The sequence below is a fragment of the Haemaphysalis longicornis genome, unplaced genomic scaffold, assembly GCF_048455015.1.
Source record: "Haemaphysalis longicornis isolate Haplotype H1 unplaced genomic scaffold, Haemaphysalis longicornis Haplotype H1 scaffold_1, whole genome shotgun sequence".
NCBI classification, from domain to species: domain Eukaryota; kingdom Metazoa; phylum Arthropoda; class Arachnida; order Ixodida; family Ixodidae; genus Haemaphysalis; species Haemaphysalis longicornis.
The window spans coordinates 279,773,560-279,795,864 of record NW_027526203.1 but is presented as its reverse complement, the minus strand read 5'-3'; the positions used below and the strand labels follow the sequence as shown (position 1 = coordinate 279,795,864).

At 46.2% G+C, this 22,305-nt stretch overlaps 1 protein-coding gene and 1 non-coding gene across 4 annotated transcripts in view; both read left to right on the top strand.

Moving 5' to 3' along the window:
* The window catches only part of LOC144146717 (sushi, von Willebrand factor type A, EGF and pentraxin domain-containing protein 1-like), a 759,548-nt gene that overhangs the window by 398,820 nt on the left and 338,423 nt on the right, over window positions 1-22,305 (top strand). For all 3 annotated transcript variants that reach the window (XM_077678646.1, XM_077678652.1, XM_077678657.1), the window contains exon 4: window positions 9,860-10,027. In XM_077678646.1, the coding sequence (XP_077534772.1) occupies window positions 9,860-10,027 (168 nt within the window). The remainder of the gene's footprint in view (window positions 1-9,859; window positions 10,028-22,305) is intronic.
* Window positions 17,572-17,644, top strand: Trnai-gau (transfer RNA isoleucine (anticodon GAU)). Its single transcript has one exon. It is a non-coding gene; the product is annotated as a tRNA-Ile (tRNA).

Below are 22,305 nucleotides of genomic sequence, written 5' to 3'. Positions count from 1 at the left end.
CCGGAAAATGCCACTTATTCCAACATTAAGCAATGCAACCACGACATATTTTCCTGCGTGATGTCACAAGAGCAGATCATATTGTCAGATCTGCTTCCTTCGACGCAGTGACCTGCCACTCCTGCGCATTTCTTGGAAATTGGCGTATGAATTGGCGTTTTTTTTATGCGTGTAAAATAATTTGGCTGAACCTGAGAGTGCAAAAGTAAATTGCAAAATATAGCTGCACTCTGAGAAATTCCCATGGCAGTTTAAAATAATACGTGGATAAGGCGAAGTGTGCGCTTTTATCAATTCTTCGTATTCGTTGTTTGGTAAACGCCAGTAGCACTCAGCTATGGCTGTACAGAGTTGCAGACCCTTGATGAAGAAACTAGTGCATCGCAACCTGCACCAATGCACAAAACAAAGTAAGGAATGGCACGAGCGCGGCACCTACACAGAGCTACAGCCAATACGGTAAAACTATTCAAACTCGATATTTTTAAAGCGGAGAAGTATCAACTGAGATTTGGAGTGCGCGTGACGCAAAGCTTCGGCGTAATTAACGCAAGCGCCGATTATTTATCGAGCGGCAAACATAGAGCGGGAGAAACGGTTTTGCATTTCGCTTCCGTCCGAAAAACGGCCGTGACCGGAAACCCAACCCATTACTTTAAAGAGTGAACGCTGGTGGGATTAAAAGTGACCGTAAGTGTAATTGGAAGGCACAAAAAGACGACGTCAGGAAGATAAGGGAACAAGCTTTTTAGGCGACATCCGTGTCATCAGAAAATTAAGCCGTTCGGTAACAGGTACTACCTGAACAGAACTCCCTCATGTTGTCCACATTTCACGGCTACAGCTTGGTGGCCTGAAACCGATTCCCTACGTTCTGAAGAGGATGCGCTTGCCCAAACCTACTGCTCAGCTCGCTTGTTGTAGAATGCATTAACGAATGAGCCCTTTACAGTCTGTTATTTCCGGCTGGTCGAGAAGTGGCCACTTGGGATCTCGTAATCACCACCGGGTCAGCGGGTACATTAATATTCGGCTTGTGATGAATCCTACAATGCCGAGAGCGATCACGTTGATACCACAGCATCTGAACTCGTTAACGATGTGCGGAATTAAGTACCTTTCTGCAGAGTCCTCTTCGGGAAACGTCAGTAAACTTTCATTTTCGAATGTTTTTCTCCCGTGAATGTCTTTAAGTACCTCATTTTTTCGCGCTCTTTGAGAGCTTTTTGTTTCCAGATTATATATATATATATATATATATATATATATTCCTCTTCCATTTCTCTCTTTTTTTTCGCTGCCCACCGACCATGATACCATTGTACAAACTCTCCCTTCCGTTGTCCTGCCCTCGCCCTTGCTACATTCTCTATATATATAAACCTGAAGCCAACTTATTCTGTACTCTGAAGAAAGGAAGTCCCTTTCCTGAAACGTCAGTAAGCTCTTATTTTTTAAATGTTTTTCGCGTGTGCCTCTGTCTCTACTTACCCCTTTATATATACAGTAATCCCTCGTTATAACGAAATCGCTTAACTCGAAATATCGCTTTATTCGAAATTTCTTCTCGTCCCAACCCAAACACATGCATTTTAGGCCGCATTACTCGAAGCGCACGAAGAGCTAGACCCGCTTAGAGCGAAGTGGCGAGCGTAGGCGTCTCCGAGCGGCGGCGATCCAGCAGCAAATCAGGTGGTCAACATGGCTTTTTAACAAGCTGGTGTTTCCAGGGCGATTTTCTCGAGCAGGTCATGCTCGATTTTCGCCATCCGACTTCAGACAAACGGTGCAAATGCGTGGTAGGGCCATTCAATTTTGCTCCTAGACATTGGTCAATGGAGTGGACTCGACGCTGTGTGAACACTGACACTCGAAGCGCATAATTAGCAGTGTCGTCGACAGTGGGGCGAGGAAAAGCTCTCGTTTTGTAAAGTTCACGGCTGCACACCTCGGGAAAAAATTGCCCAAAGATCATGCAAAGCCCCTAGAGCGAAACGGTTCAGTTTTCATGATTGCGTTGTGTACCCACAATGAGCAGTTAACCACGTTTTGAGCTCAACAAACACAACCTCAAACTCGAGCCACGGCATTTGCGGCGCCTTCCAGCGCGAACCTCTCGTAGAAATCCGTAACGGCTGAACCCCTCTCCCCTATGAAAGTGACCAGTCCCTTCTCCTCCTCATTCGCTCAGCAGTCTGCGAAGGGTTCGGATACCAGTCACTGCTTGGTCCAATCAGAGCAGGGGTTGCTCGCGCATGGCAAGAACATGAAACATCAAAGCTTACTGCGTTTTTTTGCACCTGATTGAAGTTTTGCTTCACTGAATACTTTGTGTTTTTAATCTTCGCAGTTGTGGCACAATTAAAGATCATTAGAGCTTTTCTCGAGTGTTTGCGTATATCGAAATACCGCTTATAACAAAAATTTTCGCCGTCCCGCTGACTTCGTTATAACGGGGGATTACTATATATATATATATATATATATATATATATATATATATATATATATATATATATATATGTATAGGGGTAGTAGAGACAGAGACACATAAGAAAGATGTAGAAAATAGAAATAAGTTTACTGATGTTTCAGGAAGAGGACTTTCTTTCTTACTCTTACTCTGAAGAAAGGAAGTCCTCTTCCTTAAACGTCAGTAAACTTATTTCTATTTTCTACGTCTTTCTCGTGTGTGTCTCTGTCTCTACTAACCTTATTTTTTGCGCTCTGTGTGAGTTTTCATCTTTCCAGACTATACATATATATATATATATATATATATATATATATATATATATATATATATATATATATATATATATATATATATATATATATATATATATATATATATCAGGGGTGTCGAACCGGAACTGAACCGGTATTTTTCCAGAACTGAACCCGAAGCCGAACCGGTATTTTTTTTTTAGCACGCTGAACCCGAACCGGAACTGCACCGAAAAAAGAGATAACGGTTACCGGTTCATGCCGAAACGGTTCTACCCTCCGTTGTTGATATTACACAGTCACTGCAATTCAGGCCTTTTTTTTCTTTCACGTACCATCAACTTCGTACCCGCTCGCGCACTTTACCCTCCAGACCAGGGGTCTTAAACACGCGGCCCGCGGGCCGCATGCGGCCCTCGGACCCTTTTAGTGCGGCCCGCGGACCTCTCCTGAGTGTCTTGGTTTATTTATTTTTTGTTTTTTAAACAAATGCGTGACTGCACGCCCTGCTTGTGTAGCCAAAGACGCAGGTGGTCAGAGACTGCTCGAAAACGCGTGGATATCGTCTTTCACGGCTTTGCGTTACGAGAGTGGACACCCCTCTTTTCCGGAGGCCCCTCAGTTCGGGCGCCGTTAAGTCGGGTGCACAATGGTCGCAAGCAACTGCGACTTGTGAATCGAGCACTCTACAGTGCGCACAGTGCTGGGCGAGCACAAGCCGCGGAGAAATTCCCCGCGGCGTTTTATGACCCCGCGACCGGGGCTGCACGCCGCTAATGGGGAAGACGCGCCTTGACCGGAGTTTTCCAGGCTTCCGAGGAAAGTGCAAAGGTTCCGGGCGTTGTGTGGTGTTTGCGGATATTTTTTTTTTTCCTGTTCGTCTTCGTGTCAAACACTTTTAATTCGCTGCAAATGTGGCGAAGAGGGCGCAGCCACACGTCGGATTCCGCGTTCGGGCTCCGAAATGCGCCCACGTGCGTTTGGGGGCGGGTCGCAGCGTTATGTATGGCCTGGGAGAGAGCGACATTTCGCTGCTGAGGAAAAGACTGCACATTGCACGTCGAAACTGTGTACTCTCAGACATCAAACGCCCCATATTGAGACACAAAACAAAGCGCCTATCCTCCGAGTCCCAACCTGTTGACAGCACTGTGAAAGGTAGCGGCGCCCCAAGTCAATCATGATAGAGCGCACTACATAATTGTGCTCCTACTCGCCTGTCGCCTCCGTAAATGTGACTGGTGTCTTTCTGACCTGTTGTTTTTTGGAAGAACTGCAAACGACGAAGGTTTTCTGCTGTGGAAGTCTAACGGGCCAGTCTGCAGTCCGTTGCCAGTCTGCAGCAGTCTGCAAAACGCAAAGTGGAAGACGAGAAGAGGTTGCTTACAGGAGCGATGGGAACTTTCTTATTTCTTTACGAAATCAAGAGACAATTTTTTGTGCTTAGTCTGCCACCAGACTGAGGCTGTGCCGAAGGAGTACAATGTTCGACGCCACTTCATGCCTTGCCATCACGGGAAGTATGGTGCTCTTACTGGCAACGTTCGCGAGCACACAGTGACTCAACCGAAGGCGACGTTGGGAAAGCAGCAAAACCTGTTCAAAAAGGCTGCCAAAGCAAGCGACGAAACGGTAAGGGCGGGCAAGCTTCGTCATTTCTGAGCTTATCGCGAAATCATCCAAGCCCTTCACTGAGGGTCTGTTCGTGAAGCAGTGCCTGCTCGGAGTCGGTGATGCTACCTGTCCGAGCATGAAAACGACATTCGAGAAAATAAGCCTCCCTCCAAACACAGTCGCCCAGAGAATTAGCGAGATCAGTGGAGACATTGAAAAAGGATTACTCGATCGATGCCACGAGTTTGAAGCATTCTCTATTGCAGTTGATGAAAGCACTGACATTACAGACAACGCACAATGCGCTATTTTTGTAAGGGGTGTCGACAAAAACCTGAACGTCACTGAGGAACACCTAGACTTAATCCCAATGAAAGGCACAACCACAAGGGCGGATACTCTTTCTGTTCTCGAAAGAGTGGTCAAACACGCTGGACTACCGTGGGAAAAGTTGGTTTGTTTGGCTACAGACGTTGCGCCTTCAATGGTGGGATGCAAGAGCGGGCTTGTTGGTCGATTGCGGACGAAACTCGCTGCACTCGGAATCACCAATCAATTTGCCGCGGTTCACTGCATTTTGCACCAAAAAGCGCTGTGCGGCAAGTCTCTGCAAATGAAGAGCGTCATGGAAATCGTGCTCAGCGCAGTGAACTTCATCCGTTCAAGAGCTCTTAACCACCACCAATTTGTATCTCTTTTAGAAGCGGTTGGCAGCGAATATGGTGAAATTTTGTACCATACGGAGGTGCGATGGCTGAGTCGTTGAAGAGTGCTGAAACGATTTTTTTATCTGCGAGACGAAATTGACGCCTTCATGAACAGCAAGAACACGGACATTGTTGAGCTGTCAGACGAAACGTGGCTTCTCTCCCTTGCGTTCCTCACTGATATAACTGATCATTGGAGCTGCCTCAACGTTAAACTTCAGGGAAAAAACAAACTGATCACGCAAATGTATGACGACATGCAAGCCTTTCAATCCAAACTGCAGCTTTGGGAGAGACAGATGATAATTCAGAAGTTTGATCATTTTCTAACCCTGAAGTCGCTGGAGAACCTGGGTAAACAATCCTGTGATAACTTCGCTGACCTCCTCCATGATTTCAAAAGAGAATTCGAGGGACGCTTCCAAGACATCACCAGCCTCGCCGATGAATTCTGAATTTTTTCGTGCCGTTTTCGGTGCCAGTGGATGACACCGCGCCCAAACTACAGATGGAACTTTTTGAGCTGCAGACTAACACCCCGTTGAAGCAGACATTTCAGGACGTGGCTGTACCAGACTCCTAACGGTTTCTAGACGACGCAAGTTTCCCGGCGCTACGTAAACAGGCTACCAGGATCATTGCCATGTTCGGAAGCGCCTAGTTGTGCGAACACCTGTTTTCCTTGTTGAAGGTGAACAAGTCAGCTCTCTGGTCAAGGATGATCGACTGATGAGCACCTGAGATCGACCATGAGGATCGTTTCCGCGCAAGAAGTTCTTGCGGACATTTCTTCTCTAGTCAGGCATCAAGCCAGCATGTTTAGAACAATAGCAGCTATATTGTTCTTCTCAAGGAATAAACTTTTGTGAATTTCCTAAATGATACTCGCAATATTTTCTCGTCTATTACTGTCAATAACACTTTATTCTAGTAAGATACACAGACGCAACTGCCTTCAAGCCTTTTTTTGTGAGGCACCCAATGCGGTCACCATGTGTTAAAGCATAATTGTGGAACAAATATTTCATACTTCAGAATCGGCGTCCCCATTTTAGTCATCCTGTAGATCGGTATCGATGTGTCTCAAATTCTGACGCCAATTTTATTCGGGAGTGATCAAGCATATGTACAACATGTGGGAAAGACGGAAAGACCTACTTGTTTCTTTCAAATGGCAGCGTTATCTCACATTTTATTGCCCCCCCCCCCCCCTCGTTTCAACCTTCGTGACTATCCCGGCCCTTGCGGGACTAAAATTCGTGACTGCGGCCCGCTAACTCATGTGAGTTTGAGACCACTGCTCCAGACAATTGAACACTACCACGCTCTATGTAACAACAGGGGAAATGAACGAGCACCAATGTAGCAATGGTCTGTTGCTGCTGGAAGTGCGGGCACTGCGCAACAGCGAAAGCCAACACCCGATGTGTGCAAACTTTTTGCATTTCATAATTTGTTTAAAAGGTCCGACACCTGAAAATGTGCTGCTGACCACAAGTGGCCCTGATCTCCCTTCCCCACGACCGTTTTTCTGAAGTAGATGGAAATCGAGAACGTCCGTGTATCGAGATTTTGATCTACGTTTAATATTACCCGCTGGTTAAAATGAGTCTGTCGGCAGGCAACATAAGCTGCGCCTCGGAGCAGAGATATAGCACGGGGCATGAAATGCGGCAGTTTTTTTAAAATGGGTTTACACGAAAAACAACAAAAAAGAAAAGCAAGTCACGTTGTTTTAAATATTGAGCAAGAAGTAAGTAAAACCGAATAAGTAAAAAAATCACCAAAACGTAGATATTGCTCTATACTTTTCTTTGCCCTGCCTTTCAAAACCAAACGTTTCATCAATGCGAAGGAAGTGAGTTCCGTGGTCAGTTTTTGAGGACAGCACAGTGGACAAGTTCCGTTTTTTTACAGATACAAATAACAACAGATATGTCAGGGAAAACTGTTAAGGTGCGCACCTAATCCCATGGCAAGAAACTGGAGCCCTCGACCTTGTGATGGTAGCATGCAGATACAGTAATTAAGCAGATGACACGTGCAGAAAGGCAGGCCGGTACCTCACACTGCCCCATTCACCCTGCGATCATCTTTTCTGCTTGTTCTGCAGTTTTGTCTCTTTCAGATCTGCTTTTTTTCGAAAGGTGCACTTGTAATGACTGCCGAACTTGCTACATTACTTCTACTGCTACTCGTTCCGGAGGGGAGTACTGCTGTAGATGAATTAAAGAGCGTCTACCCAAAAAAGTCCCATCTCATGCTCCGCGCGTCAAATTTCCCTTTCATTTTGTAACATCATAATCTGTTATAAGATTCTGCAATGTAGCACACGGAACGATGGCCGTGGGTCAGGCGGTACGATGACATACTGACTGTAATGCACACATCCGGTATAGCTATCGCAAAAAGAATTGCAGTGATCAGAGCAATAATGCAGTGACTGGGCGTTAACTAAAGCTTACTTTTAACAAAAGTGTGGCTAACATATTCGATAAGGTGACAACTAACAAATTATTCAGGGTGACCAAATAATCTAATTCATTGGTAGTATTTATGTGCCTGTTGGAGGAGATTCCTGTTTTGTTACAAATATAAAAAATGTGCGCCATTGGTATTAAGCGCTGGTATTTGAACTTGCCAGTACACAGGCCTAAATTTAAGGCTTCAAGGTTAGCGTGATGGGTGATTCCATAGCGACGATGGCGATTTCAACAAAAAAGGAATGGGCAGAAAATATATCCCACCGTCATATCTCTTGGCGGTGGCTTTGTGAATAGTCGCTAGGACAACATAAAGTCTGGGCGAGAAAGTAGGTGGTAAATCGTCTCCACTTCATCTGTTTTTTTTCTAATATCTCGTGATTGTTTAAAGTTTGCTTTGAAATTGCACCACTGCCCTTGGGGAACAGAAGCATTTTGAATTTTTGTTTGTGTTTTGATTTGACTGTCGTTTTAAACTACTAAATGTTTTTTTTTTCTAATTTCAGTGATAATTCAACTCATCAAACCGGTTCGCGAACCGGTTCAAGCTCCCGAACCGGTTCCCGAACCGGTTCGGTACCTGCTTTTGTCGAACCAGAACTGAACCGGAACGAATATATATAGACTCTAATTTAATGTACTATTCAGCTGCCAAGCCCTGCACTGTTATATATATATATATATATATATATATATATATATATATATATATATATATATATATATATATAAGACAGAAATAAAGGTTGGCAGTCAAGAAAACCTCGGAAAGCAAAGGGGAGGATATGGTAGGGAATTGAAACAGAATAAAGAATTTGGAAAGAAAGAAAGAAAGTGGAGAAAAAATGCCCGCCAGGTGGGATCCGAACCCACGACCTCCAGAATACCGGTCTGGTGCCATAATCGCTACGCTACCGGCAGGGCTATTTTTCTGGAGATCGTGGGATCGGATACCACCTGGCGGGCATTTTTTCCCCACGTTCTTTCTTTCCAAATTCTTTATCTGTTTCAATGCCCTACCATATCCTCCCCTTTGCTTTCCGAGGTTTTCTTGACTGCAAACCTTTTTCTGTCTTGTGTTCAACGAGCCCCTCATTTCCTATTCTGATTCGCTATATATATATATATATATATATATATATATATATATATGTGTGTGTGTGTGTGTGTGTGTGTGTGTGTGTGTGTGTGTGTGTGTGTGTGTGTGCGTGTGCAATTCCCGATTGTATGACCAAGCCCCTCATTTCTCTTGCCCTTCCCTCTCTCCTGTTGTATCGCGTGTATATAACAGTGTGAACTCAGCCTATACCTTACTCTGACGCAGGCTGGGCTGACTTTTAAAACGTATAATGGGAGCGGCCAGGCAGTGGCGTACGGAGTGTTTCAATTCAGGGGTGTGGGCTTCTAAAGCAAAAAAAAAAGCAGAAGGGGAGCAAGGTAGGAACAAAAAATGAATGTCAAGAAATTAAAAAAAAACGAAAGAAGAGGACAACCCAAAACAAAACAAAAAGCCCATGCAAGGAATCTATGGAACGTAAAGAATAAATTTGGGAGGCCGTAGGCGTGGTTTTCGTGAGCTGCGAGATATTTTGTCCGTTTTAGTTTTACTTCATGGGTGTTACGAAATGGCTGATCGTCGCGGTCAGACCAGACCTGAAAGACACATAAGCTTGGTATGCGGCCTGCAACAGAACACTTATTATCGATACTCGTTATGTGATGATAGGCAGGGCTAGTGACCTCGTCACCCTCCCCTTCCTTCAGAAGCTGAAACTTTTCGCCGGAGGAGGGTGGGGCCCTGGTTTATCCCGAACGCCAACCCACTGCGTACGGAGAGCTACCAGATGCTCCGCGGCGAGCATAGAGATTTTGCGGGTAGTAACAAGGGAATTCGTTATTTAGTCGCTACGCGACAAACGGAAAGCGACATGCTGCGAGAAGGAACTCTGTGACAGCTTGCTTTCGGTGGACTGACGGTCAGGACTTACCAGCGAAATTCTGTGGGGAGCTTCGTATTCCGACTGTGAATAAGGTGTATACCAAGCTGCTACCAGAGCCTAGGTAGCAGTAAGAACAGAAAAAAAGAAGGGGACAATGTCAGGACGCGGCAAATATACCGGTCGGTCGTGACCCAATTTTGGTGCTTTCGTCTTCTTACAGCTGTAGCGCAGTAAAAGGCGTTGGTGCTATTAAAAAGCTTTCTTGGGAACAATGCATGTTGTGTCCACGCGTCTATGGCAAAATGTCAGCTCTAAATGGTGTCCTGTAAGCTTGTGCAGTAAAAAAACGTAATACTAACCCTCTCCCTCTCTCTTGCCCTGTTCGCAGCCGAGGGCGATGAGGAGGACGTGCGCGAGGGCTGCCCGCAGAACCGGGAGGAAGCGGCCGCGCTGGGCCGCCGCTGCCTGCGCAAGTGCAAGACCGACGAGGACTGCATCAGCTCCAAGAAGAAGTGCCTCTGCGACGGACGCTGCGGCTGGAGCTGCGTCAGGCCAGGCCAGTCACTCTTTACCCCTTGCCACCGCGCAGTCGGCGTAGGCGCTGTCTGCCCATGTCACAGGCTGCAGATCCCGGCGCCCTGGGCGCTGTGTGGACTACTAGTTGGATGCGCAGCAAGCTTTCAGCTTACTAAGAAAGACATCATGTCTAGCATGGCGGCCCTGGAGTGATAGCCAGCGCCCCCAAGCCAGACATTCCGCTTCGGGGAAACTGTACGGATGTCATGCTTAAAGGCGGGCGCGCGGCGCTGTCCCGTTCGTTCTGGCTCACCCCGCCAAGCTAACATTTTGTTCCGCAAAATGTAAGAAAAATGCAAGCCTGACAGGATGCCTTTTTTTAGTTGTTCTCAACGGCTGTGCCCAGACTTTCCTCCCATCAATTCAAAATGTTTTGGCTGGGACGATTACGCGATCTGCTCTCGCTTGATCCTGTCGGCGCATACGGGCTTTGCGTGCGGCTCACAGTCACAACAAACTCTATGAGGCGGTTGCTGCCAAGTTGTAGCTTGTTGTTCAATACCTGAAAAGAATTGAAATGGAAATGTTAATGGCTCGTACTGAGTTGGCTATTCCTGCTTACTCGAAAAAAGGAAAAAAAAATCTGTCAGAAATACATTAACTTACTGCAGACCCCACACACGAAGATAAAAATATAAGAAATAGGAACAGAACTCCAGCAGTCTTGCCCTGAAGCACTCCAAGGGCACACGTACTCGAAGTACCGTTCAAGTACATGAGTCCAAGTAACGTTGAGTACTTTTGTGTTTTCAAAAAGGGCTGGTGTGCATCCACAGGCCTTACAGTGCGAAACAAGGTACAACATTGTGTCGACACGTAAACAGTACGAATTCTCCCGTTCGCAATCATACATACATCTTCCTTTCCCTCCAATGTACGCGTCCTGTGCATGAGACGGGGCTCGTGCACGCGTGAGATTTTTGAGGCATACATGATAGCAAAGAGCGGTGAAAATTGTTTTAGTCAGCCCTCTGGAACTCGAAGGAACTCGAATACATTGATGGCGTATGTCAGTGATTGCAGTATCGGAGTTGTGTTGCCTATAGCGCCGTGTATATCGTTTCCTATTTGCACGCTTCTTCTTTTCGTTTCTTTGCTTTTAATGCGTAGCATTCTTTGCCGAGTACCCCCACAGGCAGGAGCGTGTAACGCCCTACATTTCCACAATAACGCAGATTTCGCGAAAGTTCAAATGTAATCGTTAGAATAACGTAAATTGCGATAATTTACGAGCGAAATTGTGAAAACTAAAAAAAATAAAAAATATTAAAAAATTACGGAAAATGTCAAAACGTATACCGCATGCATGGCATTTCCACAATAATGCAGATTTCGCGAAAGTTCCACCGGTAATTGTTATAATAGCGTAAATGGAGATAATTGGTCAAACGAAATTTTGAGAAAGTAAAAAAATAGAAAAAATGTAAAATAAAAACGGAAAATGGCGAGCCGTGTAACGCCCTGCATTTCCACAATAATGCAGATTTTGCGAAAGTTCCAAATGTAATCCTCATAGTAACGTAAAGGAAGATAATTGTTCGGCGAAATTTTGAGAAACTAAAAAAAAACTATTTAATAACTACGGAAAATGGCAAAACGTATAACGCATGGAATTTCCACAATATTAAAGATTTCGCGAAAGTTTCACCTGTAATCGTTATAATAGCGTAATTTTTGGAGATAATTGGTCGAACAGGATTTAGAAAAATTAAAAATTTGGCTAGAAAAGCTCGCACTCAAGACAGGCGGCATAAAAATGCTACGCATTAGTAGATAATTCTCTGAGTTTCTGCAGAATTTTTTTCTTTCTCTTGCTCTTTCTTATTTCTTTTTCTTTTTCTCAGTGTTGTGACGTCATTCGTATTTTAGTATACATTGCGGACCGCAATAAAGTACGCACAGGTGTTAGCGCCTCTACTGTCTTTTTCTTTTGTCTTTCCTCCCCGCCACTGCGCTGTCTTCCCCGACGTGTCGAAATCTAGGGAGACGAAATATGAACGTTCGTGGAAATATCATTTGCAAAGGCGATCTGAACACCTTGGCGTGCAGCAGAGTTCCCTGACACATTCCGAACCGGTCCCTTAATGCATAGAACTTTTGGCAACCTTTGTTTTGTGAACTAGTATTATAGCATGCGGTGCAACATTTGTGCACCCTTTATCTTCCGGTTGTCAAGTAGAAAATTAGAGACAATTATGCCAGAAGCTGAGGTTAAGAAGATCTTCTTGGCCTCTGGAAGTTAAAAAAGAGGGTCTTCTTGGGCTAAGAAAGGATAGCAAGGTCGATCGCAGCCGATTTCCATATTTAATAACGCGTTCCTAGCTTCATCTTTCATGTAGCAAAAAACTTCCATTACTAGAGAAAGATGGGCGCTTGCTCTTGTATGCATCGGCAGCTCTGTTGAACAGATGCTTCACGCATAGCACTTCTTGTTTCTTCTGGCAGAGCAGCAGCCGGAAACGGCACCTGCTGGGAGCTTCGTCTTCGCGTGGGGGGTTCAGTGAGATTCGTGCAAGCATGGAAACATAATCACAACTGGCCGTCAGGATAATTTACAGAGTGCCACATGGGCTTGATGAACGTATACTGGGCTGTGGACGTGCTTTCAGTGAGCTCTTCTTCCATGTGCCAGTGTCCTCCCTTGCTCCTTCGGTAGCTGCTGTCATCGACTGATCTTTCCCGGCTAGTAAGGAGTGCGGCTATTGAGATCGTTAAGAATACTGCGTGGGGTGTGCACTCATTCCTAGCCTTCCTTTCCCTCTCCTCTCTCTTTTTTCATCCTATCTTCACGGAGTGGCCAGCGAGTTTATTTGGCTTATCAGCACCGAGCTTCCCCTCGTTAGAAATGGCCATGAGCTGCTGGAACACATTCGTTAGCTTCGCAACCTGTAGCTGATCAATGTCCATTGAAGACCCGTTGGCAACCTGACGCCAATTTGATGCCCGCCCATAGAACGTACCGTGGCTCGTTTTCTCCGGATCCGCTAGCGCACGGTGCCGCACACATCGTTCGAGCGTCGCAGGAAACCTGGCCAGGTTCGCCGATCGGAACAGATCCGGTGCCGTAACGATCCTTTATTGTGTTGCAGCTGAAGCTGCAATCACCCTGCCGGTGGCCCGCCTTCCGGGTCGCTTACTGTCGCTGCGAGACAGCGGGCTCGTCTCAGGGAGCATCGGGGGCGGCAGATAAATACATAAATGATGGGGCGACGGCCAGACAGAGGTATACGAGTCTAACCTTACTCGGGGGCGAATTTTCGGTCGGTCTTGCCTCTACTAGAGGCCGCTTCTATTAGCTCCAGTTGTTCGTGAACAAGGCAGGAAGTCAAGGTACCTTCCTCCACCAATCTCCAACGTCGGTAAGTAACTAACAATGAGAAAAAAATACCGGCTGGGAGAGACAGCCCGGAGGCAGGCGATTCTTCTCAAGCGGTTTATTTTTGTTTTTTAAGGGATGCCATGGTAAGGTTGTGGGGTTGTTTTGTCCCGAATTTATCGGACAGAATATTTTTGCGCGATTTTTCGACTAACGCCTCAATGGTTTCGATAAAAGCCGCTGCACCTGGCTCTTTTTGTGTTAGAGTTCCTTTTGTGGTACAGGTTGCCCACATTATGACGCCTTAATTACGGCTGAGTTTGGTCAGCCGTAATGGCCTTGATTCCTTTGAAGAGATTTCCAAGTTCTGAAACGACTTAGGCAGGGCACTCCTTTTCCGGGTACCTCCAACCGCCGACTTTTCTGCCCTTATTTTTCTCACCGTGAAGCACGTACGTGAATCTCTAATCTGAGTTAACAATGCATTAGTGCTCTCTTTCAGGGAACCAGACCGCACCGTTTTTGTTGCTTTAGGCAATTTTTATGCGTAACTATTTGTTATATTTAGTCTTTGGGAAGTGCAACAGAGGAAAGAAGCATAACAGTTGTGCGCAAGAATTCTATCCGCCCCTTCTTTTCCGCAACCTCTTTGATCAGCAAAAGAATAGAAAACAAGCGCCCGAAGATTGGAACTCAAGCCGGCCTTTAGTGCTAGTGCCCAGAGTAAAGAAGACAGAAATTCCACGAACAAACCCCAGCCGCGGTTATGACCTCCTCAAATCTGAAGGAATGTATTCCGTTGCACGCGGATGGCCCTAGGAGGGAAAAAAGATACATGCAGCGCAGAAGAAAGGAATGACAGCCTGAAACTAGCAACACGAAAAGAAGGCCCAGGAAGGCGTGTCTGGGGCGTTTCTTGCGCTGTATCTGAACCTGCGTGCTTAGTCAGGCGAAGGGTCTATGTATTTATGCCCCGCGTTCGTCCCTGTTCTTTTTTTCTTCGCTATTCTGGTTACTGCGGTGCGTTCGTCTGGGCAGGAACAGCCGAGTGTTGGCGGATGCAATTCGGGTTGCCAAGCAGGTCACGTTTTCAATCACACTTTTCTCCCTCGCACCGCATCGCTCGGACAACGCGGGGCGGCCCTGCTTAGCGCTCCTCCTCCCCCCTCGTTCGGTGCAGGCGGCGCCATTTCTTGCGGGCGAGCACCGTGATTTTGAGACGGAAGCGCAGAGGGGTGCAATTGGCGCAGGGCAGCCGCAACTTCTGACCAGCAGTGCGGCTCCCCTTGCTCCTCTTGTGGCCGCCCCAGTCCACTGATTCCTCACACACGCGACAAGCTTCCGGAAGCAAAAACAGGGGGACTGCATACGCCTCGCACTTCAGGCGCGTTTCGGGTCTTTTTTTTTTTTTTCTTACCAGTTTCGTTTCTACGTTTGCGTGTTTTTGTCCCTGCTTAGTCCTTCGCGATTTTTTTTTTCCATCCCTGTTCCCCTCCAGCGTTTCTATGCGCTTCCGTCTAGAGAAAGTTCTGGTTCCGCTATCTCCCCCTCCTTGCAGTTTCCTGGGGCCCGCCTCGGTGGACTCGCACCCATATTTCGCTTGTTTATGAAGGGTCCGCGCAACACGTTTCTCTCGTTTCTTTTGGCTTCGCCGCACGGTTATGCCCAAAAAGTAACCCGTCTCTGCGGGTTTGATTTTATTTGTTGCACTCCGAATGTGTTCGTTAGTGGATATATATATATATATATATATATATATATATATATATATATATATATATATATATATATATATATATATATATATATATATATATATATATATATATATATGTATATATATATATATATATATATATATCAGTGCAGTGTGTTGAACCGACAAAAATACCGGTTCGGTTACGGTTCGGGTTCAGAAGAATTCACTTCGTTCCGGTTCAGTTCCAGTTCGACAAATTCACAACCCGAACCGGTTCGCGAACCGGTACGGAAGCTTGAACCGGTTCGGTGATGGTGATTTAAATTATCACCGAAGCGCGAAAAAACATTTCTGGTTTACAGCAACCATAAAAACTAAATACAGTTTCGGAGCAATCGAAATACTGCTTTTCCAAATAAACCTTGTTCAATTTCAAAGACAACCGTAAGTAATTAGGCTAGATATTAAGAAAACCAGATGAACGATTTATCAGCTACTTTCCCACCCAACCTTTACGTTGTCCTAGGGACTACTTAAAGCAACCCCCAGTGGTCATGCTGTCTGTGGAATATACATTCTCCCACTTCGGTTTTTGTTGTTCTTGAAATCACAATCTTCTCTCTGGAATCGCGCGTCACCGTAAACGTTAAACGCCTAGAGTTAGGCCTGCGTACCGGCGGGTAACTTTCGTACATTAGCAAGGGACGTGTTTAAATTCCAGTGGGGTACTTTTTTGCATCAGTTTTGCAAGAAAAAAATCAGTTTTTTGCAAGAAAAAAAATCGTACAGCGGCCACGTAAATGCTACATATGAACTTATTGTTCGTCACATCTGGGGTAATTTGTTAGCAGTAACTTTCTCGAGGGTGTAAGCCAACATTGTTTTAAATATGCACTGTAGCTAACGCTCTCCAACTTTATATTGCTCTGATCAATGGAATCCCTTTTGAGATAGCTATTGCGCATGTGTGCGTCACCACCAATAATACGGTTCCGCTCCTCGTGATCGCTGTCCTCGTTTCCTCCGCTACATTGCGGAATCTTATAACAGAGCATGCCATTACAAATTGAAAGGGTGATGGGACGCGTCAATAACGAGATAAGACTCTTTGGGGAAGACGCTCCTAAATTTGTCGACAACAGTACCCCCCCCCCCCCCCCCCTGGCCGTCATTCAGAATGAGTGGCGGGAGCAGGAGAGTAGCAAGTTAGACTAGTCAGTGGAAGGGTCTCTTCAAAACGAAGCAGCGCTGAATGAAAGAGACGAAACAGCAGAATAAGCAGAAAGGATGAGCGCTGCACAAATGGGACAGTGCCGGTCGGGCCTGCTTTTCCGCCTGTGTCATCTCATTTATTGCTGTGTTTTCTCCCATGACGATATGCGCAGTGCCTGCAAGGTTGGGGGATACAGTTTCTTGTAATAGGATAGAGAACAGTTTTCTCTGCTATACCCATTACCGTTATTAAATACGTTAAAAACGCGACCTTGTCCGCTCTACGGGTCCTTAAACACTGACGATTATACCAGACGCCACAGCCCTCGCTGCCTTCGCAGTGATGACACGTTTGGTTGCGAAAGGTCAGACAGTGGAAGTGACGACTCGAGCAAAATCTACCCTTGCTACCCTTGCCTGCCTTTGTGTTTTGCTTATTCGATGGCTGAAAAGGCGAAAAATGAGCAGGAAAACTGGTGTGGGAACTCGGCGTGGAATAATTAAAAACCACGTGGTAGGCCCTGTCTTTTCTGTTTTCCCGTAGAAAAACACTTCCCAAGAAATATTGGTGTAGCCATGCCCCAAAAAATATTCCCAAAAAATATTCCCCCCAAAATATTGGAGTAGCCACGAAGCTACTCCTGTGCTATGTGGCACACGGTAAATAGCAGGCCGGCTAAACAATTTAGAACACCTGGTAACAATTAACGTGCGTCGAAATCTCGACACATTGGAGTTTTCGTTTCTCGTCTACATTATATAAACGGCAGCGCGGCGCGGTGATCGAACCCGCATCCTTGTGGTGAGCAGCCAACGGCTCAGCCACCGACCAGTTCTTGAGGGGCACATTTGTCGAGTATTTACACTTTCCAGGGCGCGCCCCTTTTAAAGAACTTGTTGAAATGCAACAAATATGCACATTTCTGGTGTTTGCCTTCGCATTTAAGTAGTGCCGCAAGCTTATGGCCCGAACGCTCTTACACAGTCGCAGTGAGGGTAGGGCAATGTAGATGTTGCATATCGCCTGCAGGCTGCTAAGAGTGCGACATCTCGTTTGTTCAGCCTTGCATTCTTCTCGCGCTTCCAGCAGTAGCGTACCATTGCAACGTTGGTGCGTATACCTTTCCTAACGTTGCAACGACGAAGACAGCGTTGATAGTGTTGTGAATGATATGAAGGGAAAAGTGCGCGAGAAGTTGCGATATTGGTGGTATGCGAAAGAAAAGCCCCGAATGGCGTTGACTGCGCATTATCAATGCCTAACATAAATACCCAAGAAGATGGTGGGGGAACAGCCCCGCCGGTAGCGTAGTGGTTATCGCACCAGACCGATATTCTGGAGGTCGTGGGTTCGGATCCCACCCGGCGGGCATTTTTTCACCACTTTCTTTCTGACTCAAAAAATTCTTCATCTGTTTCTATGACCCACCACAGCCTCGCCTTTGCTTTCCGAGGTTTTCTTGACTGCTCTCTCTCTCTCTCCCTCTCTCTCTCTCTCTCTCTCTCTCTCTCTCTCTCTCTCTATATATATATATATATATATATATATATATATATATATATATATATATATATATATATATATATATATATATATATATATATATATACAAAATGGAGAACCCTCGGCAACAGCAACAACGGAAACGTTTATTCGACGTTTCGACCGGAGTCCGGCCTTCGTCCTGTGGAGTGAGAGGCAAACGGCTGACATGTAGCAGGAGTCACTCGTCTTCAACCTTCAGTGTATTTTTGTATAGGACTGTATTTTTTATTCCCCTTACGTGTATTGCACATTACGCAGGATCTTATTCCACGCTTGAGGATTTGTCCTAACATTTGATTTTAATTTCCTACGAAATCTTCAGTATTTCCTACCAACGCGGCCATCGTTGGGAGTATGTAGTATGTTGCAAAGCGTGGCACGGTCTGTTTGACCATCAGCGAAAAGTAACGCAAGCGTACATTGCAAACACGGAGAAATGACGAATGAAAGGGTTTCTCCTCCGTCGTTATCCGTCGTTTGGTCGAGCCGTACGCGCTATTCTTTGCGGAGCATATTTAACTCCATTGCCTTTCGCCAATCTTCAACTTTTAATCCCTAAAGAGCCGTCGAGGTTACTGCCCGTCTTCAGCTCCATTCAAGAGCCAGGCTTTCCAGAAAAAAAATGTCAAAAAATAATAAATGGGTGCTATTTTTTTCATTTTCGGCAGTTTAGGTTGCACGCAGTGTTTTTGTTGTTGGTGTTGTTGTTTGTCTGTTTGACGACACTCGGACCTGCTGACAGTATCCTGCCGTAAGCCCATCATAACGAAGGTATATATAGCTCCCTTGGAGTTTAAAACTAATGACAAGGGCCGTTTTTTTTTTAAATAGCAACATCATATTGCGGGCAGACAAGGCTCGCAACAGCAGTGCAATGACAGCAAAGTGATTTTAACCTGGTCGCGACTTATTTTAATGTCAGTTCAAGCTTTTGGCTGGCCCTTAACCTTACTTTTAGTGCACGGCCGCGCTGTGTTCTAATCCGTTTCTCAACGCACAGGGTGGGCTCATGTCAAAGACAATCAGCCGTGATTCTGTGGAGTTGAGTTCGATTTCTGTCCGCCAGCGCTGCCTGGAAAATGACGAGTACGCAGTCCAAACGCACGCTTACTCTTCATTTTACGCGTTAGATTTCATTAGGCGGCTTAAGTGGCCGCCTAATAGAATCTAGGTAGCCTAACGTAATTTAGGTACTGTGTATACGCTGTCGAGGGCCTGTACATCAGCTGCATGGGCGGCAAATACGCGCACACTAAACGTATTACTTTCATTAACTTTTTTCTTGGGTCGTCCATTCGGACATTGCATCTTAGTGTCTTAGTGTCTTCTCGGTAAAGTGATCAGAGGTGGTACGCGTCCGGCGTATAGTTCATGCTCTTCCGTCTTTGGCGCTCATTTTACCGTTCGGTGCGAATAGTGCCGCCCTCGTAGCACAACGCTTTTTCCGGAAGCCACGTTTTTGGAATTGTTTTTGTTTGGCCTACAGATGGCAGCGTTATTCGCAGGGCGCCCGAAAATGTCTCAGGTTATTTGGTAACTGCACTAAGCTCCCGAACGGGCATGCCTTCGCAATTGTAACTTCCTTCTGGGTCCGACTGTCGGGACGGCGCAGCGGAAGCCAGATATAAGGCGCGAATATAGCGTGGTAAACCACGCGTGGGTGGTGGATGCAGCAGGGGCGGAAATGGCGTTATCTTCTCGCCCCATTCTCGCGTGCGCATTCTTTCCGCGTAGTAGGCACGCAATCCAGAGACATTCCCTCTCTCGCTTCGTCTTACACGCTTTCGTGTCTGCTGGGAAGCGTCGCTGCTTCGTGCGTTTCCAGTTGCCTCTGCCGATGTTTGCCCTCTTCTCTGGCTCGCTCAAGGCTTCGTTCGGGCTCAACAGCTCATTTCCTTCGGCTCACTCACTGCTGTGGCTTCCAGGGAACGGCCAGAGGCGGTGCCAAATGATTGTGAGGAGAAGACGTGTGGCGTGCCCGAGCAGCTGATCTCACGTCGCGGGCCGCTGGTCGTCGCAACTTGCACCGTCGCTCTTCCCCCTGTGGGAACACGTCTTTGCCGTTAACACTTTCCCCCGGGCCTATGAAGGAATCCAGGGAAGCCCATGAAGCGCATACGATCCAGAAACAACCATGACAGCTTGTCGTAGCAGTGCGTGTATTCGATGATGTATAAGTCGTTACAGCGCAGATACAAGTGGACGGAATGACACGTCGTACACCGTGCTTGGCAAAGGTTGGCCTTTTGTGGCGTCTGTCGCCACCTCCACCGAGAACGCGGAAGTGGACTTTATACGGCTGCCAAGCCTGTAGTAAGGGCAGGCGAATAGGCGGGGCTCTTGCAGGGTAAGTCGTACCAGACTTTTCCAGGCTCGCAAGCTTGTGGCGTTTACATCGAGGTCATAACCGACATCTAGTGCTCATTTAATGCAACGCCTATGGTCCTTAATCGACAATTGAAGGCATGAAATTCTCATAAAGTAATTATATTATAGGCGGGCCTTTATGTCACAGCCACTTTTTGGCTTAATAAGCACTGCAGTGACAGTGCCAAAGAGAATCCTCTCGCTTGCAGGAATTCCTTATTGTCGGCCTGAACACCCCAACACGCAAGATTTTTGTAGGTTTCCCGTATCAGTATATCGAACTTATGCCCCTCAGTGGTCAGAATGAGTTCGCTACTTCGACCTGACAAGAGAGAGAGAGAGAGAGAGAGAGAGAGAGAGAGAGAGAGAGAGAGAGAGAGAGAGAGAGAGAGAGAGAGAGAGAGAGAGAGAGAGAGAGAGAGAGAGAGAGAGAGAGAGAGAGAGAGAGAGAGAGAGAGAGAGAGAGAGAGAGAGAGAGGAGACTGCACACTCGCGTTGCTTTGGTGTTTTGTCGTCAGAACTTTCGCACGAATCTGGTACGTCTAGGCGAGTCTTCCTATTCAAAAATGGGTGATGATATTTAGAAGCCTCAGAAGGGGCAATCCGGATTCACTGCGGCGATTGGACGACTCCTTTGCGTAGGTTATATAAGGCACATTTAAATACGGCGTTGATGGTGCAGGTAAGGACTGCATAACGATACCATGGCCACCGATGAAGTCACAAGCAAGAAAAGTAAAAAGAACAGAATAAACATAACAAATAAAGGTTCAGGAAGACGTAATTGCCTGACTAAAGCTTCCCAGCGTACACAGTCTTTCCGGCGATTTCAGACGCCGAAACAAGCCTTTGCTCAGTAAAGCAGCTTTCTTAAAATTTTCAATTCTTAATACGAAGACACGGCTCAATACAATCCCAAGAAAGGTAAATAGCGCATACATTTGCAGGGAGCTGAATCGATTCCTCAAACAAAAAAAGAGAGCAGATAGGCGGCTCTATTTCATACGGCTTTTTGCTCGTCTATCGTGCGCTTGCTTTGTTTATCAACTCAATGTGGGAAGAAAAAACAAATGAACAGGATATCTGTCTTTCCTTCCCTCATTCGTTATGTCATTATTGATTGATTAATTGATTGATTGATTGATTCTCCCGGCTGTCAGTGTCTCTGGTTCCCTTCCGGCTTCCATCAAAGCGTTCAGCCTCGGCCTGTAAATCAGGCTTCGCCTTCTAAAGAGGGCTACTTGGGCAAAGCCAGCCGCACGTCTCTACACATTCCTCCCTTCATGCGGGGGGAAGGCGAAGTAATGACGCCGAGAAATAGAAATGCACGCCTGAGGTACATTACACGGGGGTCACGTAATTTGGAGGAGGTGGCAGTGTAGGTACGACTCGCCTTCTCTGCCAGTGTAAGCTGGCTAGTTCATGCAGCCGCACTTTGAAGGCAAGGTTCCAAAACACACTAATGGCACCAATCACATGGATGCATACGTGAAATGCGGAATTTCCATAATCTACGAGGTCCCTCTCTCCTGCAGCATGGTCTGCGCCAGGCAAACCTGCCGTGGCGTCGTTCAAAGAACCGCAGAACAAGAGCCATCCACGAAGCATAAAGTTAGCGCCCACCTTCCTGCAGGCTGCCTTCGCTGAAAGTGTGGTCTGCTGTATGTCAGGACTAGAGTACGGTCAAAGAGTAGGATCACTGCTAAACGAGGCCTTCTAGGTTCACTTTTTATCCAGAAGAAAATGTGGACACACGCATTAGGGGCTTTTCGGTTGTACCGTGCAGAACTATGTTCAACTTTCTTGCCTCCTTGCTATTAGGAATTAATACATAAAAAAACAGAAAAAAATCTTGAGAAAACTCTGAATTCTCTGACACTGCTAAAGCATTCCGGCCGCATCCATAGACGTTATGCGGAGTCCTCCTAGGTTCCTTACGCGGTTCATCTACTTTCGTGCGGCTTTAGGTGAGTTGTTTTCACCTTTTGATTTTTGGTCAGCTTTTATTTGGCCTCTCTTCTGTGCTGTTTGTAACCCAAAAAAAGGTTCTCTTATTTTTTTTTTTTTTTTTTGTGGAAGGGGGAAGGTCTGCTTTCCCAGGGTCTGCTTCCCCGAATC